Source organism: Ictidomys tridecemlineatus, chromosome 12 (genome assembly GCF_052094955.1).
Source record: "Ictidomys tridecemlineatus isolate mIctTri1 chromosome 12, mIctTri1.hap1, whole genome shotgun sequence".
Lineage (NCBI taxonomy): Eukaryota > Metazoa > Chordata > Mammalia > Rodentia > Sciuridae > Ictidomys > Ictidomys tridecemlineatus.
In genome coordinates this window covers 86275343-86294936 of record NC_135488.1, presented here as the reverse complement: position 1 = coordinate 86294936, position 19594 = coordinate 86275343, and the positions used below count along the sequence as shown (strand labels likewise).

General features: G+C 37.9%; 2 protein-coding genes across 10 annotated transcripts in view; one reads left to right on the top strand and one right to left on the bottom strand.

Annotated features, from left to right (window-relative positions):
• Positions 1-4179, bottom strand: part of Prepl (prolyl endopeptidase like) — a 36337-nt gene extending 32158 nt beyond the window's left edge. For 2 of the 4 annotated variants that reach the window (XM_005324512.5, XM_040271020.2), the window contains exon 1: positions 4014-4178. Coding sequence is in view for 1 of the 4 variants with exons in the window: in XM_013358257.4 (XP_013213711.1) it covers positions 2236-2454 (219 nt within the window). In the remaining 3 variants the exon portion in view is untranslated. Of the gene's footprint in view, positions 1-2235; positions 2490-4013 lie in introns of all 4 variants that reach the window. The other 2 variants (XM_013358257.4, XM_040271019.2) reach the window with 2 other exon arrangements.
• A 308-nt stretch (positions 4180-4487) lies between these two features.
• Camkmt (calmodulin-lysine N-methyltransferase) overlaps positions 4488-19594 on the top strand; it is a 376320-nt gene continuing 361213 nt past the window's right edge. The window contains exon 1 of one of the 6 annotated variants that reach the window (XM_078029280.1): positions 4488-4769. In XM_078029280.1, coding sequence (XP_077885406.1) covers positions 4632-4769 — 138 coding nt within the window. In that variant the 5' untranslated portion in view covers positions 4488-4631. The remainder of the gene's footprint in view (positions 4770-19594) is intronic. The other 5 variants (XR_013429007.1, XR_013429006.1, XM_078029278.1 and 2 more) reach the window with 5 other exon arrangements.

The following is a 19594-nucleotide window of genomic DNA, read 5'->3' as shown; positions in this document are numbered from 1 at the left end:
TATGAGTTTCAGAATTATTTGAGGAGATTTGAAAAACATATCCTTAAGCTTCCTGGCTATTCTGATCCAGCAAATGCAGGGTGAGATCCAGTCTATCTGCATTTCTAAAACTTTCCTCAGGATTTCTAATATATAACTAGACTGCAGAAGTTGTTACTAAAAAATACCAAACTTATAGGTGATAATCTGTTGCTTAGGTAACCAGGTAGAGGTATAGAATTATGAAATTGTACTACTTGGACTTTTAGAGAATACTAAGTTAAAACTTTGTATTTTTTTTCCCAATCAGGAAAATTAAGAATTCTAAGTAGTTTAGTTATGGATTTACCTTTTATCTTCCAGCATTTCCATTACACATGGTGCCTTCTTCTGTTCTTTATTTAACTTACATAAGTAATAGGGCTTACTTTAAACAGATGCATTTAAATTTGTGGAAAAGCACAATTATTTTTCTACTTTGCTATACCCAGTTATAGCAATCAAAGCTAGAACTTGTAGATGCTTGCAGAAAGAAGGAAATGTGCATTCTAGGTTATCGTCACAGCTGAGGGGGTATCTCTATAAAGCTTCCCCAGGTCTTAGTGATCATAGAGGATAAAAACAATAGCTTTTTAACTACTCCTGTATTTATTAAAGAGGGAATAGTTGACATACTATGTGTGAAAGCAGGACCAACAGCAGGTTAAAAGAAGTACTAAAAGAGCTATTCTTGAAGTTATTGAAACATTCTAGTTTCTAAGTAATGGGAATCTGTGAGAACTGAAAAGTTGCTTCAGGGACAAATGGAGAGAAAAAAATAGTCCACCTCCTGTTTAGGGTGTGAGCTAATCTCACAGCTGCCAACCTGACAGTAATTCCTGCTTACTATTTATAAACTCAGTATGACAAAATGTTCTGAACACAATGCAATGCAAATTAAAGCAATCTAAAGGTCCAAAATTGTAGGTAAATTCAAAAGTTTACCACTATAAAGCAGGACAAGACCATGCAAAAATAAATAAATAAATAAATGGCACAAAGAATTTAAGTGTGTAAAGAATCAAAGTGCCAAACTAAGCCAAAATGCTATAAAGAGAAAAACAATTTCAAAGATTAAAATGTAAAGAATAAAAGTCCAGGGAGAATAGGGACCCAATTTAAAAAAGTTAAAAGCCAGAGAAACACAACCATAAAATAGTTATGAGCTAAGAGAAATGCAAAAATTGAATACAAACTAGAAAAATTAGATAAAATAAGATTAAAAATTTATCTTCTTAAAAACATAAAATGCATAAGTTTCCATCAACAGATGAATAGATAAAATGTGATTTATATATACAACACAATGTTATTCCTACAAAAATGGATGAAGTTCTGTACATATTGATACGAATAAACCCTGAAAACATTATGCTAAGTAAAATAAACCAAACATAAAATTATATAAGTTATATTGTTCTACTTGTATGATATATGTAGAATAGGCAAATTTATAAGGACAGAAAGTAGATTAGAGGTACCAGGGCCTAATGAAAAGGGACAGTGGAGAGTTAATGGGTACATTTTTGGAGGTGATGATAGAGTTTTGCAAATAGTGGTGAAAGTTGTACAACATTATGAATATAATTAATGCCACTGATCTGTATACCTAAAAATGACTAAACTGCATATTTTATGTTATACATGTTTTAAAACAAGAGAAAGCCAAAGATTAGTATGCAAAATAATTAAAATAAAAAAATAATCAGTCATAAAATTGCCAAAATATTGCAAGACTATTACCCCCAAATATAACTTAATCTAAGGAACATTAAGTAAAAGGTAGAGGATGTTTGCCAAAGAGGCAGTAGCATAAGTAGATAGCTTCATTGCAAATAAGTAGGATGATCATATCATTTAACATCTTAACCAGGACACTTTTGAGAGGTGAAGGGACTATTAATAATCTCAAGGGACAATAGGTGTAAGAGTGGTACTGTTCCAGAGAAACTGGGATTACATTGGCAGGCACATTACAGAAGTAATGATGTGAATAATTTTTGTGTAAACTTATGTTTTTTTGGGGGGGGGCGGGATACAGATCTATAAAGAGATATGTATGTATTCTTTTAGACTTACAGAAAACTGAGACTGAAAATTTAAAAAAATCAAGATAGAATAACTGAGAAAATTAGTAGCTCTAATAGTCTATCCATTATTTTAAAGCTAAAGTTAATATAAATGACCTACAAATAGGTTAACTTAAACAGTCCATACCTTACATGAGAAGCTCCGACTTGGGATGTTTCTTGCTAACTCTGATATCTTGGGTTTATTCTGTAGACACTTGGTTAGGTGATATTTTTTCAATTTTATTCTACTGTAATAATTATCAGCGAAGTTAAAGTGATTCAAATGCTGTTTCTGCATGCATTTCCCAAGGTGAGGAATACTATACTTCAAAGCTTGGAGAAATAATTTGGTCTTCTGCTGCATGATATCAAAGTCCCTGGTTTATGCTCCCTTTGGGGCTGCCAGGACACGAATGATTTAGTATAGTAGTGAGTTCTCAGGCATCTAGGATAACCAGATCTTATTATCCCTTTCCTTCATGGCTATGCACCCCATAGGTTATGAAAATCTGCAGATCACAGGTATCTTAGGTTAAATTAATTTTAAAGACTTAAGTTAGTTCATTTAGATCATACTTCTTGACAGGTGTGACTTTAAAAGTTCCTTTTTAAAAGTCAATCTTATTAGGCTCTAGCTATGCAGTGCTAGTTCTGGTATACATTAAAGGCAAACTAAAAAAAAAAACCAGAAAATAAGGAATAAACATTTGCAAATAAGTACATAGTAATGGAGAATATCAGGAACTCGGAGGGCTTTAAGAAGAAAAATGGAATGAATCTTATATATAATTCTGAATATATCTTTGGTATATATGTGGGGGATCTATAGGAAAAACCCAATAACTTAATAATGTAGGGGAGATTAATATTTGTTAAGTGTTGACTTCGTGCCAGATACTTTTTGTCTAATATAAACTTTATATGGACTTTATAAAGTAGCTGTAAAGATGCTCATTTTACAGGTGTGCAAACTGTGGCTCTGGAAGGTTTAAACCACTGCCTCAGTTCACTAGGACAGAAAGTTGTATAGCAAAAAGCCCAATTTTGGACATAAACTGTAAGGCTTTAACTTTGAAAGGGCATTTCCCTTTTTAATTAAAAAATAGAAACACTGCAAAGATGCACAAATAAAACATGAGGTCATCTCTGGTTTCTGCTGGTAGTTGGGTTCTTTTTAACCTTGGTAGCTAGTGAAGCAGTTAAGAGTCAGAGACCTGGGTTCGGGTTTTGCACCCTGCACATAACTAGCTCTGGTCCTCAGTTTCTTTATCTGCAAAACTAAAATAATGACATCTTCTGGGATTATTGTTTAAGAATGAGGCAATTTACACTAAAACCTTAAGTGTCTGGCACGTAGTAACCACTCAACAAAAGATAATTAATATTACTAGCTCAGGAGTAATCTAGGTATGTCGCACATTGTTGAATGTAATCATGGAATTCTACCAAAATGCCCCTTGTTGTCATGGGTAGAACACTGCGTCAGATTTAGCTCAGATCTGATCAGCGACGACGCCCCCTCCCCCCTTAGCTCCTTCTATGTCGCAGCAAAATAACGGGCAAGTGGGGATAGGGAGCAGCAGCCGACAATAACAAAAAAGAAAAAAGGCCCCTAAATCACTCTATCTATCCCCACAGCCTCAATCCATCACATTCTTCATCTGCACGGAGTAACGCTACGCAAGGCTAGGGAGGGGGGTGGGGAAGACAAATGGGTGTTCTTAGGAGGGTATCTATTCATTTTCTCCGTGCAACATTCCCCTCTGGGATGTGACAATCTCGGTGCAAGAGAGAGTGGTACCAGTTACCACGCAGCGAAAAGACACGGGTGAAAAAAGGGGGACCAGGGAACTGAGGGGTGGCTGGGTGGGGGGCGGGAAGGGATTATGGAAGAGACATCCAGCACACCCCCCCAATACATACGCAAATTGAAAGTCCGGCTCTGGACACAAACGACTGAAGACAGGAGGAGAACCCGAAGTTCTCAGGGAGAAGCAACAGTCACCTCAGCTGCGTCCACCCGAAGTCTGCGCTCTGCAGCCCGCAGAACTACAACCTACCCAAAGCCGCCCAGAGCTGGTTTGCAGCACGCCGATCTACGTAACCACAATCCAGCACGAGGACTAAGCACGTTTCGCCATCTTTATTGTGGTTAGGGTCGGACTTTTTTTATTCCTGGCTTCTATAGTCTTCCAAAATATGATCCTTTTGGGTCTGGGATAAACATTTGAGTTTGAAGCGAAAGCAGGATAAAAGAAAGCAATGAGAAAAGCATCCCACTAGCTCAGCCACTACTACCTCACATTCTGGTTTGCCCTCACTCAAGATGGCCACCAGCGAAATGGTGCAATGACGTGAGAGCGCTACCCTGGTTACCAAGGAGACGTGAATACCGGAAATGCGGAATTCGGGGAGGGCGCGCGCGCAAGGACCATAGGCAGCTGCCTTGGCGTCATAGGTCCTGACAGGGAAGAAGTTGGCAGGTCCTGACAGGGGAGAGCTGTGGCGGCAATACCTCCACGAACAGACTATCCCAGTGGGATGGAATCGCTAGTCGCGGACGCCGGGACCTGCGAGACTGAGCAAGCCCCCTGTGAGAGACTGGTTGTTGGAGGTACTACTCGGGAGCCTGCAGTCTCGACGTCCCTGGGAGCCGCCCGATGGAAGCTCCTGCGGCAGGTAAGCAGATGCCTGCTCGTCTCACCTGTGCCTCTGGCCACTCCCCTGGCAGGTACCTGGAGAGCGGACTGGCACCAAGAGTTACCTCTTCGCTATTGGAGAAGCGCCCTCTTGCTTCACCTAAGTCCCATCAAAAAAGAAATCGGTGGGTTTGGGCGGGTAGTGAGTCTGGCATGGCTGAGCTCCTTGGAAACTCAGATCCAAGTAGAAGACCCTTTTTAGACGTTTGTCTGGGGGGCTTTCCCTTGCTCGCCAGTCTGATCCGTGGAACCGCAGCTCCCCACCGCGCACTGCCTCTTCCCTGCTTCTGATTTGCCTCCTTCCCCAGGGTTCTTAAGTTTGGAACGAGTCACCGATTCCCAGTCTGCACCCCCGTCCCCAAGTCTCTTGGAGATCAACGTGGTTGCCAGTGTTGGGACGATGACACCACTTGCATTGCTTTGGTTTCTTTGCATATAGTGGAGCGTAAAGAGATCAGGAAGACTGTTTCTCTCCCGCTCTCGCCGTGATGTGAAAGGCAAAGGTTTATCCTGTGGTTTGAAATGATCAGCGGGACACTTTGTGTCCAAGGTGTACTTGTCGGAGTGCGTGGGTTAAACGTTGGTGTCTTCTAGTACTTGAGAGTTTCTGCTGTTTCGGGTCACTCTTGTGTAGGTTTGACGGGAATTCTGATTTGTGCTCACTGACATTCTTTCCAAACTCCTTGAGGTTTCCTGCAGAAAACTTTACCCAAGTAAGCTTTCCACTTCTGCGTCTTGTATTTGGAGAAGAGTTTCCCAGCTTACTTGAAATGGTGTTTTAAATCCAAAATAGTGTTTGGATTTTCTTTGGAGTTGTCTTGAGGCATGTTCATGCAGTAGTCTGTTAGTGTTGTTTTGACATAACTCGTTAGCATTAAGATCATTAAGATCATTTCTTATTGACAGTCTTTCCAGAGCATTAACATTTTGGTTTCTCTGTAATGTTATAAATGGTATTGTAGGACAACAAAATGAATATCCTTAGAGATCATTGTCATGCGCACTGTCTATAATGAAGTAAATGTCTTTTTTTTTTTTCACCTGGGATTGAACCCAGGGGCACTTAACCACTGAGTTATATCCCCAGTCCTTTCATGGTTTATTTTGAGATAGGTTCTTGGTAAGTTGCTTAGGGCCTCACTAAGTTGCTGAGTGTGGCCTTAGCTGAGTCTGGCCTCGAGCTTGTGATCTTTCTGCCTCAGCCTCCCTAGTTATTGGGATTACAAGGTTAAGCCACCTGGCTGGGGGAAATGTCTCTTAAAATAGAATTATCAAAGTAGTAAATATAAGCTTTAAGTTATCAAATTATATAAATATGTATATGTATATAATATCTGTATCTATATATTTCATATATATATGTATATATTGAGCATTCCTAATCCGAAATTCTAGATGCTCCAAAATTTGAAACCTTTTTAAGTATTGACATGAGCCACAAGTGGAAAGTTCCATACCTGACTTCATGGATGGGTAGCAGTCAAAATGCAGGTATACTAAATATACTATATGGAATTATTTTATGCTGTGTGTATAAGGTGTATATGAAATGTAAATGAATTTCATGTTTAGACTTTGGTTCTATCCCAAAGATAGTGCATACACACACACACACACACACACACACACACACACACACACACACACACACAAATATTCCAAAAATTCAAAAGAATCTGAAACATTTCTGGTCCAAAAAATTTTGGGTAAGGGATTAATTTTCATTCTTTCTCTCCCTCTATCTTTATACATATATGCTTTTTAAAAATATCTATTTCTTAGTTGTAGTTGCACACAATATCACTTAGTTATTTTTATGTGGTGCTGTGGATCGAACCCAGAGTCCCGCATGTGTGAGGTGAGCGCTCTACTGCTGAGGTACAACTGCAGCCCCACATATATACTTTTTTAGGTAGACACTGTCTTCTTTTGTTGCTTTGCAACAGGACTTCAGTAGTTCTTAGTATAATAAAACCCCTAGTTGAACAGCACTTATAGTCATTCCAAATTGCTGTCCAAATCAATATAGTAACAAGTTCAGTTATGGCTGCCGTTTGAGCTCTGCACATTTTTACATTTAATGGTATACATGTACCTACTTGGAGTTTTAAAAATCTTTTCTACGTGCTCAGTGACTGCTCATCTTCCACTCTTCCACTCTACTTTGACAAGCCCCCAATTACCTACCCCGCCACTCCTCCCTCTGTCCCACTCACTCGCTCCTCATTCTGCTAGGAAACTCCTTTATTGTTTCAGGATTATTAGAGTCTTTCTCACTAGAATGGGAGTTCTCCCTGGGGATAGATGATGTGTTATTAATCTGTTCCTAGCACAGGGCCTAGCTAGTTGGTTTTAATGGATACTGGTAAGAGCTTGTGGAAAGTATCAGATTAAGGACAGTCTTTAAGTGGCCCATAGCCCTGAGTCCTTAGTGCAGTGTATTTGCTAGCTATTGCTGAGTAACAACAACAAAACCAAAAACAAACATCACATTGACATAAAACAGTGAGCATTTATTTTGTTTGTACATGGGCAACCTGGGAGTTGACTGATATAGGCTGGGATCAAGTGGCTTTATGCTATAATCTTGGTCCAGATGTCCCTAATCTTTGGGCCAGCTAACTGGCATATTCTTGTGGTGATGGCATAGATATAAGAGAGCAAGCCTAACTACAAAAGCACATAAGCCTCTGCTTGCATGATGTTTGCTAAAATCCTGTTGGCTAAAGTAAGATACTTGACCAAGTCCAAAGTTAGGGGACCAGGAAATATATTCTTCCCTTGGAGGTGGTAAAGAGGAAGTGAATATTTTTCTAAAATAATGTAATATAACACATATATTAAAATTTGCAAGCTCTTATTAATGTTTAAAATGGATGGACCATTCATTTCTCATTTATACCCAGAACTGGAAAACTGTGAGAAATCTAAGCATTGCTAGAGTTATGCAACTCTCTTTTTCTCCCTCTTTATTTTATTTGTTCTTTTTAGATATACATGACATTAGAGTATTTTGACATATTATCTATTCATGGATTGTAACTTATTCTAATTAGGATCTCATTCTGTGATTGTATATGATGTGAGTTTCACTGGTGGTGTATTCATATATGATCATAGAAAAGTCATATCATTCTATTGTTTTTCCTATTTCCGTCCCTTCTTCCTTCCCTTCATTCTTCTTTGTCTAATTTGTTGAAATTCTATTCTCCCCCCACCCCACCCCCTGCTGTGTGTTAGCATTTGTATATCAGAGAGAATATTCTACCTTTGTTTTTTTTGGATTGGCTTATTTCACTTAGCTTGGTAGTCTCCATATCCACCCATTTACCAGCAAAAGAGATAAAGTCATTCTTCTTTATATAGCTGAGTAGTATTCCATTGTGTATATGTATGTGTGTGTGTGTGTGTGTGTGTATAGATATATATCTCACATTTTCTTCATCCATTCTTCTGTTGAAGGGCACCTAGGTTCCATAGCTTTGCTATTATGAATTGACCTGCTATAAACATTGATGTGGCTGCGTTACCTTAGTATGCTGATTTTAAATCCCTTAGGTATACACTGAGAAGTGGGATACTAAGTTAAATGGTGTTTCCATTCCAAGTTTTCTACAGAATCTCCATACTGCTTTCCAGAGTGGTTATATCAATTTGCAGTCCCACCAGCAATGAATGAGTTACATTCCCTGGACATCCTCTCAAACATTTATTGTTACTTGTATTCTTGATTGTTGCCATTCTGACTGGAGTGAGGTGGAATCTCACTGTAGTTTTAATTTGCATTTCTCATTTCTCTAATTGCTAGAGATGTTGAACATTTTTTCATGTATTTGTCAATCATTTGTATTTCTTCTGTGAAGCATCTGTTCAGTTCCCCTGCTCATTTATTGATTGAGTTTTTTTTTTTGGTGTTAAGTTTTTGAGTTTTTTATATATATATCTTAGAAATATATGCAAAAATTCTTAATAAAATATGTAAACATATTAAAAAGATAAAAGCATAGTAAAAAAGATGATCAAATCAGTTTCAACCCAGGGATGCAAGGTTAGCGCAACATATGGAAATCATTAATCAGTAGACTTAAAGACAAGAATTATGTGATTATCTGAATAGATGTAGAAAAAGCATTTGACAAAATACAGCATCCATTTATGTTCGAAATACTAGAAAAACTAGGAATGGTAGGAACATACCTTAACATTGTAAAAGCTATATGCATAAAACCAAGCCCAACATCATTCTAAATGGAGAAGAATTGAAAGCATTCCCTCTAAAATCTGGAACAAGACAGGGATACCCTCTTTCACCATGTCTATTCAACATAATCCTTGAAACTCTAGCCAGAGCAATTAGGCAAAAGAAAGAAATTTAAGGGTTACAAATAGGAAAAGAAGAGCTCAAACTATGCCTGTTTGCCCATGACATGATTCTCCACCAGGAAACTTCTAAAACTCATAAACAAATTCAGCAAAGTAGTAAGATATGAAATTAGCATGTATAAGTCAGTTGCATCCCTATATACAATGATGAAAGAGAAATTAGGAAAACCATCTCATTCACAATAACCTCAACAAACAAACAAACAAAAACTTGGGAATCAGTTTAACAAAAGAGGTGACAGACTTCTACACTGAAAACTACAGAACACTAAAGAAAGAAATTGAAGACCTTAGAAGATGGAAAGATCTCCCATGTTCTTGGGTAGGCAGAATTAATATTTTCAAAATGGCGATACTACCAAAAGTGCTATACAGATTTAATGCAATTCCTGTTAAAATTCCAATGATGCTCTTCATAGAAATAGAAAAAAGCAATCATGCAATTCATTTGGAAAAATAAGAGGCCCAGAATAGTCAAAGCAATCCTTAACAAGATAAGTGATTCGGGAGGCGTCACCACACCAGACCTTAAATTATACTACAGAGCTATAGTAACAAAAACAGCATGGATTGGCACCAGAACAGACATGAAGATCAGTGGAACATTGAAGACACTGAGACAAACCCACATGAGTACAATTTTCTTATACTAGACACAGTTGCCATGAACATACATTGGACAAAAGATAGCCTCTTTAACAAATGGTGCTGGAAAAACTGAAAATCCATATGTAGCAGAATGAACATAAAGGTTAGACCTTTATCTCTAATCCTACACAAAACTCAAGTCAAAGTGGATCAGGGATCTTGACGTTAGATCAGAGACCCTGTGCCCGCAAGATGAAAGAGTAGGCCCAACTCTCCATCATGTCAGCTTAGGAACTGATTTCCCCCACAAGACTCCTAAATTGCAAGAAGTCAAGTCAAGGACCAATAGATGGGATTGTATCAAACTAAAAAACTTCTTCACAGCAAAGGAGACAATCAAGAATGTGAAGTGAGAACCTCCAGAATGGGAGAAAATCTTTGCCACCTCACTTCAGAAAGAGCATTAGTCTCTGGATATACATTATATAAAGAACTCTCTCATGTGTGTCAGCTTCATAACATCTGTTTGTGACTGCTTCAGTAGGGCTCCAGTGTTCTCTCACAGCCCTTCACTTATGTTAACTGTTTGAAATCCTATAATTTTGAATTTGCATATTTTTTCAAAATGAGAATTTAAAACTAGTTATTTTTATTTAACTATACCACAGAAAGATTCAGATTTAGTTTTTATTCCAGAATTATTTTTTTCACACATATAAATGTGTGCTCTGGACCCCATATAAGTCTGTTTTAATAGCAAAGGTTAAAATACTTTTCTTATCTTCTGTATGCTTTTTTAAAATTAATTTTTTATTGGTGCATTATAATTATACCTAATTATAGGATTCACTATGACATATCTTTATTATTTATTGGTACTGGGGATTGAACTCAGGGGCATTCAACTACTGAATCACATCCCCAGCCCTATTTTTTTTTTATTTAGGTCTCACTGAGCAATTCATGCTTAATGCCTTGCTTTTGCTGAGGCTAGCTTTGAACTTGTGATCCTCTGTCTCAGCTTTCTGAGCTGCTGGGATCCCAGGCATGTGCCAGCTTATTATGACATATTTTTACATGCATATATTATAATTTGGTCAGTTTCATTCCTTAGTACCTCCCTTTTTCCTTCCCTCCTCCCTTCCTCTACTCGTTTCCCTTCCAGCAATTCACATTTTTGAGAGAAAACCTGGTTGGTCTAGTTCATTATTGCTACCAGGTTGTACAAGTTGCAGGCATTGGTGTCTAGTGCCTACTTTGTTTAATTAGATGAGATCTGGAAGTCAGTGGCTCAGTAGGCATAGACGTTGTGGACGTTGATTTATTTTCCTGGGTCTCTTTACTTTTCTTGAGTCTCTTTACTTGGTAGTGAGGATGTGGCTCAGTGGTAAAGCATGCTTGCTTAGTTATTTATGAGGCCCTGGGTTGGATCCCAGCACCACCAAAAACAAAAACTAAAACTGAAAAACAAACAACTTACAGGAGTTCTTTTAAGACTTTTTCCATTTACAGTGTAATTATTTGCAGTGTAATTATTTGTAATTATTTGTAATTATTTTACAGTGTAATTATTTGCCAGTGCTAGAAATAATTTCATTTTCTGTTTTCTACTCCTATTTATTTTGTGTATTCCTAACACAGATTTTTTTTTTTAATTTAACATTTAAAAACATTGCTCATTGGGCCAGGTGTTGTGGCACACCTAAAATCCCAGTGCCTCAGGAGACTCAGGTAGGAGGATTGCAAGTTGTAGGCCAGCTTCAGCCTTTAACAAAGCCCTAAGCAACTTATTGAGACCCTAAACATAAATATAAAAAGAAATGGGATGTAGCTCAGTGGTGAAATTCCCCTGGGTTCAATCCCCAGACCAAAACAAACACAAACAAAAACAAATCCCTTGTTGCCTGTTGGATAGATATGCACAAACTCAGCTGAGATTGTCATAGTATGTTCTTTACAATATTGAAAACTAGAACTAATCTTGTGCAAAGAACAATTTTAATTATTCACAATTTTAACAATTTTAATCAGCTGGAATTAGTTGACCCTTTTAGAATTTATGATAGCTACTTGTCTATGTATGTATAGATGGATGTGTAATAGTGCTAAATGGTGGATTCTGGGTGAATTTTTACTTCTCTGTACTTAAGCTTTTTTTTTTTTTTTTTTTTTTTACAGTGAACATAATTATTTTCAAACCATCTTTCATCTATTCCAAGGTGCACATTTAAAAATTTTAACCACTTTGCAATTGGGATGTCTATTAATTGATGACATGCCATGGTCAAATGACAGTCTATTCAATATATAACATCAGAAGGAAGAAAAAACTTGAATTTTATAAATAGTAGTATTTCATATTTGATGAATAACAGTTATGGGGAGGACTTTCCATTTTGAGTTAAACACTGATGACCCTTGACTACCAGAAAGATAATTCCATGTAAGTGATTAAAATTGTTCTTTGCACAAGATGCTATTCAGTAGAAGACCTGTTATTTGAATTGGTTAATTGACAAAGTTGTTTAAAGAAATGAATAATAAAAATGATATACATTCCAAAGTGAAGTTACAATCCGAGGGACAAATCCTTCTAGATATTTATAATAAGTTCTACAATTTTTTTAAAAAATATTTTTTTAGTTGTAGATGGACACAATACCTTTATTTACTTTTATGTGGTGCTGTGGATCAAACCCAGTGCCTCACACATGCTAGGCAAGCGCTCCACCACTGAGCCCCAGCCCCAGCCCCAGTTTTCCAAATTTTTACAATTAACTTCCTATTGAGAGTAAAATTTTAAGCAACTTATATTCACCCCCAACTTTTTTTTTTTTTTTTTTTTGTAATTTGAGAGGGTTGCTGTGTTACCCAGGCCTAGCCTTCAGCTCCTGGTCTTAAGTGATCTTCCTGTCTTAACCTCCTGAGTAGCTGTGCCACCACACCTGGTTAACAACTTTCCTTTATCAGGCAAATTTACCTTTATCTTTCCAAACCATTCCACATAGTTACACAAACATTCAACCAAGTTGTGAAAGCAACAACTCTCTCTTAGCATTGTTTTGTTAGATCTTGTAATATTTAATTGAAAAAAAATTAATTATTTGTCAAATATTAAAATTGTTATTTGAAGAAAAACTGGTATAAATGAGTTTGTGAAAAGGCACAATTAACTTGACAAGCATACAATCAATAGGGAAAGGCAAGAATAGTGCATTGACCATCACCTTTCAGCTTACATGGTCCAGTTTGAATATTTAGTAGAATAAAGAGTGTCTGTTAATCTAGAATAGTTAAGACAGCTAGTAACTATATTTTGTGCTCTGTTCAGCCTCTGATTCTATTGTAGGAAACGAGTAAGAGACACTAGAGACCACAGCTTAGAAATGGTTGTGTGTTGTACTTGTGATCTTGCCCTGAGGGACCATTTATGGCTTTTCTTAGCATTACTTAACTTCTGCAGCAATGGCTCAACAGTTTGGGTCTTCAGTGAATCCTATGCCTTTTGAAGCTTTCAAACAACCTCATATTTTTTCACTGTCTACATATTTTTTATTTTATACTGCCTTCTTGTATTATAAATTCTCAGTAGAAAAAGAAGCAACATTGCTCTCTCACCCCTAGTTTTTGCCATTTTAGGAAGCTACTATATTTAGGTATGATCTCATGGCTTTAGTTAAGACTCCAAATATTATTTATAAAGTTTATATCCTTCTTGCTCTGAACTGAATTCAAGGGTGTTTTCTAACTCTTTGCTTTCATTTCTACCCTCATATAACTACTTTTCTCAAGTTGTTTCTTGTTGAATTGGGCAAATGGAGTAAGGAGAATATCTTAGTGTCTTGAACTTACTTTATGTTTTATTGCAGAATATCTAACATTGTTTTGGTGCAGTGGGAAGAGCACTGACATCAGCCACATCTAGAGCTTAATCCAGGCCTGGGCCTACCACTTAGTGTTTGACTATTGGGGTTCTCAATCAAGTGTGTAGATCTTTATGGAATGTACTTTTGTTTTAACTTTATTCTTTGTTTTATATACCTACTTTTGTTTTCCATTTTTCTTTCTCATCTTCATTTCATCAAGTGTTATTTTGTTGTGTTGTGAATCTTCTTAATCCCATGTTAATTCCTTTTGTAGCAGGTGTGACATAAATAAATCTCCTGCACATAGTGGGAATTTGGGTAACTTTTAACTTTGTAAGCCTCGTTTATTTATTAAGTGGTCACCATAACTCATACTTTGGAAGGTTATTTTGAGGATATGAGATAATGTATGTAATATATTTGGGTCAGAATCTGCCACATCATAGACTCAAAATGAATACTAAGTATTTTTATCATTATGATTTTTCCTAGTTATTGAATTCTCTTTGGAGCTTCTATGATGGGCCATTTAAAAAATTTTTTAGTATTATTTTATTTTTTAACAGAAGTGTTAGCCTCTTCTCCTTATTTTCATTCCCTCTTTTTAACATGGTTGAAGTAATATAGAATCTTAAATGCTTTCCCTCTGGCTTTGTTTGATTCTCCTTGATCTGTCTTCTGTCTTGAGATCTGGATAGACCTAATTCTTCTTCCTTTGAAAGATTTTTGGAGAAAATCCTAACTTTTGACTCATGATTTTAGAAATTCTAGCCCAGGGACAACTGGATGTGTTGCTTTTTGGCCTCTGATGGGGATGCTGTGGAGCAATGGCGGGGCGTGTGATTGATCAAACGGCTTGCTTCATGGCAGGAAGCAAGAGAAAGCTCCACAGTCCCCATTGAGGGCACACTCTCAGTGACCCAAGGACTTCTCACTTGGCCCCTTCTCCTGAAGGTTCTACTGTTGACAGCCATCCATGGGCTGTCTGTGGACTGTATCAGCATCACAGCCTACTGAATGGGAGAATCTGGTGTCTGGGAATTTCCAGTGAACATTTCCTCTGGCTGACTGTCCACACACAATGTGAGCCCTGTTCAAGCTCTGCTCAGGGTCCCACACAGCACAGGGGACCGTGACCGTGACCTACTGCAGCTGCACAGCCCCTCTGAGATGAGTGTGACCTGCCAAGATACCAGTCAACCTGCTAACCACAAGACATTAGGAAGAAAGAGAGAGAGAGAGAGAGAGAGAGAGAGAGAGAGAGAGAGAGAGAGAGAGAGAAAGAGAGAGAGAAAATGAGAATTTTAAAAAATATTTATTTTTCAGTTTTCGGTGGACACAACGTCTTTATTTTATTTATATGTGGTGCTGAGGATCGAACCCAGCACCCGGCGCATGCCAGGCAAGCGCGTTACTACTTGAGCCACATCCCCAGCCCAACACAGGAGCCATTTTCTAATTGTCTAGCTCCAGCTCCTGTGTGGACTGGACCTATCAGTGACTCCATCTTTTGAACCTATCTTTCGGACTTTGTCTTTTGTTCTTTAGTAAACTTTATTTAGTGTTCTTCACTAAAGTTTATTCTAAACTTTAATTTCTTAGGTAGCTTCTAAACAGGAAGAAGAACCCCCCCCCCTCAAGGAGGCACTGGACGCTTGCCCATATTCCACCACCTCCCAATAATGTCACCTGGGGGATCAAGCCTTTAACACATGGGCCTTTAGGGGACATTTAGTATCCACACCATAGCATTCCTCTGTCTGACCTGCTATATCCTGGCGTTCATAAATACCTGTCTCTGATGGGGCTTTGGTTTTTCTTGACTTCCCACTAATGGCACTTAGATTCTCCTAGTCTCTTTGTCCTTTTGGATTTTTGCTAGTTTTGTTCCTTTTCTGATATTTTAGGGAGTTTTGGGAGGGATAGGAGATAACTATATATGTGTTTTGTCCACCTTGTTTAGCACAAAGTGTGTTTATTGAGCACTGACTCTAAGGAGAAACTTCTTATGTGGTATAGATTGTCTTTTATAATTTTTACCAGTGGCTTTCAGTGTACAGCTGTTGTGCGTCAGGTACTTTATTAGCAGCTGCAAGGCAAACATTACTGTTCCTTTTTACAGTGGAAGAGACTGGGCTGAAAGGATTGTAAAGATGCTTATACTCATGCAACTCTCAAGGGACAGGTTTTCTACAAGGGCCCTTGCTCATTTTCTGAGTGACACTGCTTAGAGAAAATATTGGTTAATAGGACTCTCACGTACTTATGTTCAGTTTAGTTAGTTCTGAAGTAAATAGTTCAGATTATTAAATGAGTCTTTGTGTTTAGTTGCATACAGTATTTATCTGATGGGCCTGGGGTCCCTAGAACTCAGTGCTTTTTTTTTTTTTGTCTTCTGGGAACATCTTGACATAATCTTATTTGCTATGACATTGATCTTAGATTAAATTGTTCATTAATTTAGAGGAATAATAAAATAACTTGACTTTGAGCAATTTCCTTTACTCCAGATAATTCCATTTGAATATTATTTAATTATATACATAGGGGTTGGAAGGAGACATTCTAGAAGTGGTAGATGATAAGGTTATTAACTTGATGGGAGATTTTCTTATCTTCTCAGCTCACAAAGCTACAGATATTATTCATTTCCTTAAAAATATCTGTTTCTTAATTTAAGCTATTTTCCCCTCAAGATATATTCATACTGCAACATTTTCTTGCATGGTTTGAAACTCAGTTTGCCCTTCTAAACATAAAAATTATGACATTGTTGGAATAAGTGTTCCTTTTCAGAGAATAGTAACCACTGTAGCTGCTTTTGAGTAGAAAGGATATTTAGTAGAGTGAATCAAGCATTTACAGACTCACTGGAGGGACGGGAGAAGCAGCCTAAGAATGAGTCCCTAGAATAACACAAAGCTGGCTTGCCAAGACAAATGGGAAGAGCCTGAAGCTGGCTCTAGGATCACAAGACTTAGCTATGATCTCTATTGATAAGAAAGCTGCTGCCAGGACTACAGACTATAGAAACACACCTTCCCTGCCATGTCTGTACCTGCAGAAGTGAAGCCACTGTGCTGCTTCTCACCTGGCATTCAATGAAGAGCAATATTGTGACTTTTGCTAAAGCTGTTGCCAAAGAACAAAACATCTTTACAACTATTCTTACTAGTACCATCTTTTCTTATTTCATATTACATGTTAGTGCATCTGATTGGCTAAACCAAAATCTGAAACTCGGACTCCTAGGGATTTTGGGAAATGAAGTTTCTAGCTTTCTAACTCTAATATAGGAAGGTATCTTAGAAAGAAGTTGGAATGGATATTTGTGGCTGGTCTACCATAGTCTCTCTAAGCAGAGGTGTTAAGAGTCCTTAGACTGCTTGGTTGTTAACCCTGGCTTTACCTCTTACTAGCGCTCTGATCTTGGGCAAGTTACATAAGCTTTCTGTGCCTCGGTTTCCTCTCTCAGTGAGTATTTATCTAATAGGGTTGTTTGAGGATTTAATGAATATAGTAAGATTTGCATTAATTCTTACACATTGGGGTAATTTTCTTTTGGGCAATCTGGGACTGGAGTTTTCTTTGCAGTAGGATTTTTATTTACAAATTCAATTTTTAAAATAGAAATATTCAGATTTCAAAAATTTCTTCTTGTGTCAGTTTGGTGGTTGTGTTTTCAAGGATTTTTGTTCATTCCATCTAAATGTTTTAAATTTTTTTTTGTTTAGTTGTAGTTGGACACAATGCCTTTATTTTATTTATTGTTATGTGGTGCTGAGGATCAAGCACAGCTCCTCCCACATTCTAGGTGAGTACTCTACCACTGAGCCACGACCCTAGCCCCTCCATCTAAATTTTCTAGGTTAATTTTCATAATATACTTTCCTATTATTTTTTAATGACAACAGCATCTATACTGATCTCCCTATGTATCATATTGATTTTTATACCTCTTTTTTTCTTATTGGCCTTATCAAGGATTTATTAGTTTTGTTAATCTTTTCAGAGAAATGACTTTTATTATTGTCAATTCTCCCTGCTTTATGTTTGCTTTCTACATCATTAACTTCTACTTTTTTGGTATTTAATTTGCTGCTTTTCCTGGTTTTTACAATGAATTACCATTTTAGTCAGCTTTTTTGCTGCTGTGACTGAAAGACCCGACCAGAATAATTATAGAGGAGGAAAACTTTATTTAGGGGCTGATGGTTTCAGAGGTCTTATTCCATAGAAGGCTGGCTGCATTCCCCAGGGCTTGAGGTGAGGCTGAACATCATGGCAGAAGAGTGTGGCAGAAGGAATTGGCTCACATGATGTTCAGGAAGGGGAGAGAGAAAGAGAGAGAGAGAGAGAGAGAGAGAGAGAGAGAGAGAGAGAGAGAGAGAGAGAGAGAGAGAGAATATGAATATGAATGTCTCCACTTCCCAGATATATATACTTCCCAAATATATACTCCAGAGCCATGCCCCAATGCCCTACCTCCTCCAACTACATCCTACCTGCCTTCAGTTACCACTTAAATCCTATCAGGATCAATTCACTGATTGGTTTAGGCTCTCACAACCCAATCACTTCTCCTTTGAACCTTCTTGCATTGTCTCACATGTGAGCTTTTGGAGGATTCCTCACATCCAACCCATAACATTCTGCCGCTGGGCACCCATAGCTCATACTCATCTGACAATGCAAAATACATTTAGTCCATTCTCGAGAGTTCCCATAGTCTTAACAGTTCTGCGATTGCTCATAATTCAAGTCCAAAGTCTTCTCCGAAGTTCAAGGCAATATCACATTGTGAGCTCATGTTAAATTAAAAGCAATTTATAAGTATTCAATATATAAAGGTATAGGATAAACATTTCCATTCACAAAAATTGAGACATAGAAAGAAGGAACCCTGTGTAGTTCTATGTCCCACATCTGGTGTGCATGATATGATGTCCTCTTCAAAGGGCTTGTTTAGATCCCCCCCTGTGGCTCTGTTGGTTGCAGACCAAGTGGCCTTTCTGTTGGCTTGTCTCTGGTCAATTCCTGCAGCTTACCTAGGATGATGTCCCAAGTTATTGGCATTTTTTAATCTTGGGGAATTCCGACCCTCTTGCGCTTTTCCTGGTCTCCCAGGCCTTCCTTTGAAATCTTGGTGGAAGCCTCCATGACCCCCTAACTCCAGCATCCTGTGTTCCTGAAGAACCAGCACCACATGGTTGATGCCAAGGTCGGCTGCCATCTTGAGCAGTAGCCAACCCTCCAGGGACTCGGGCTGCATCAGCATCTGAGTGCCTGGGTGGCTGATCACAAAGAACAAAACTCCTAGGCCCATTGTGCAAGGAGGATTCCATATTGGTTTCTTCTCAAGAGAATTTTTACCTTTACTTCCTTGAGTCCGAGATGGGTATGGTCTTGCCAATTCCTGAGAAGGCCCTCAAGCCATCTTTCTTTCTTTCTTTCTTTTTCTTTCTTTTTTTTTTTTTTTTTTTTTTGTGTGTGTGGTGCTGAGGATTGAACCCAGGGCCTTGTGCATGCTAGGAAAGTACTCTACCAACTGAACTATGTCCCCAGTCCTCAAGCCATCTTTCTTGTTGTTTCTGGGCAAAGGCTTTAGCATTTGTTTAATATTGGTAATGTCTTTAACAAGTGCAGCTTCTTTAGCCCCAGTTTTTTTTCCCACCTTTTAAGTCAAAGTTTTTCAAATCTTTCTGTTCTGCTTTCTGTTCCTAATTATTACAATAAATTTGGCTAAAAGCTGACAGCAATGTCCATGCCACTGCCTGAATGCTATGCTGCCTAGACATTTTTTCCGCCAGATTAAGAAGTCCATTGCTTTTAAAATCAGCTTCATAGAAAGTGTCAGACACAGGCAAAGTGCAGACAACTTCTCAGCCAGAACATAACACAAATGGTGTCCACTCCAATTCCAATAGTGTCCTCCTTTTCCTCTCGAGCCCTGTGATTACTGTTCACA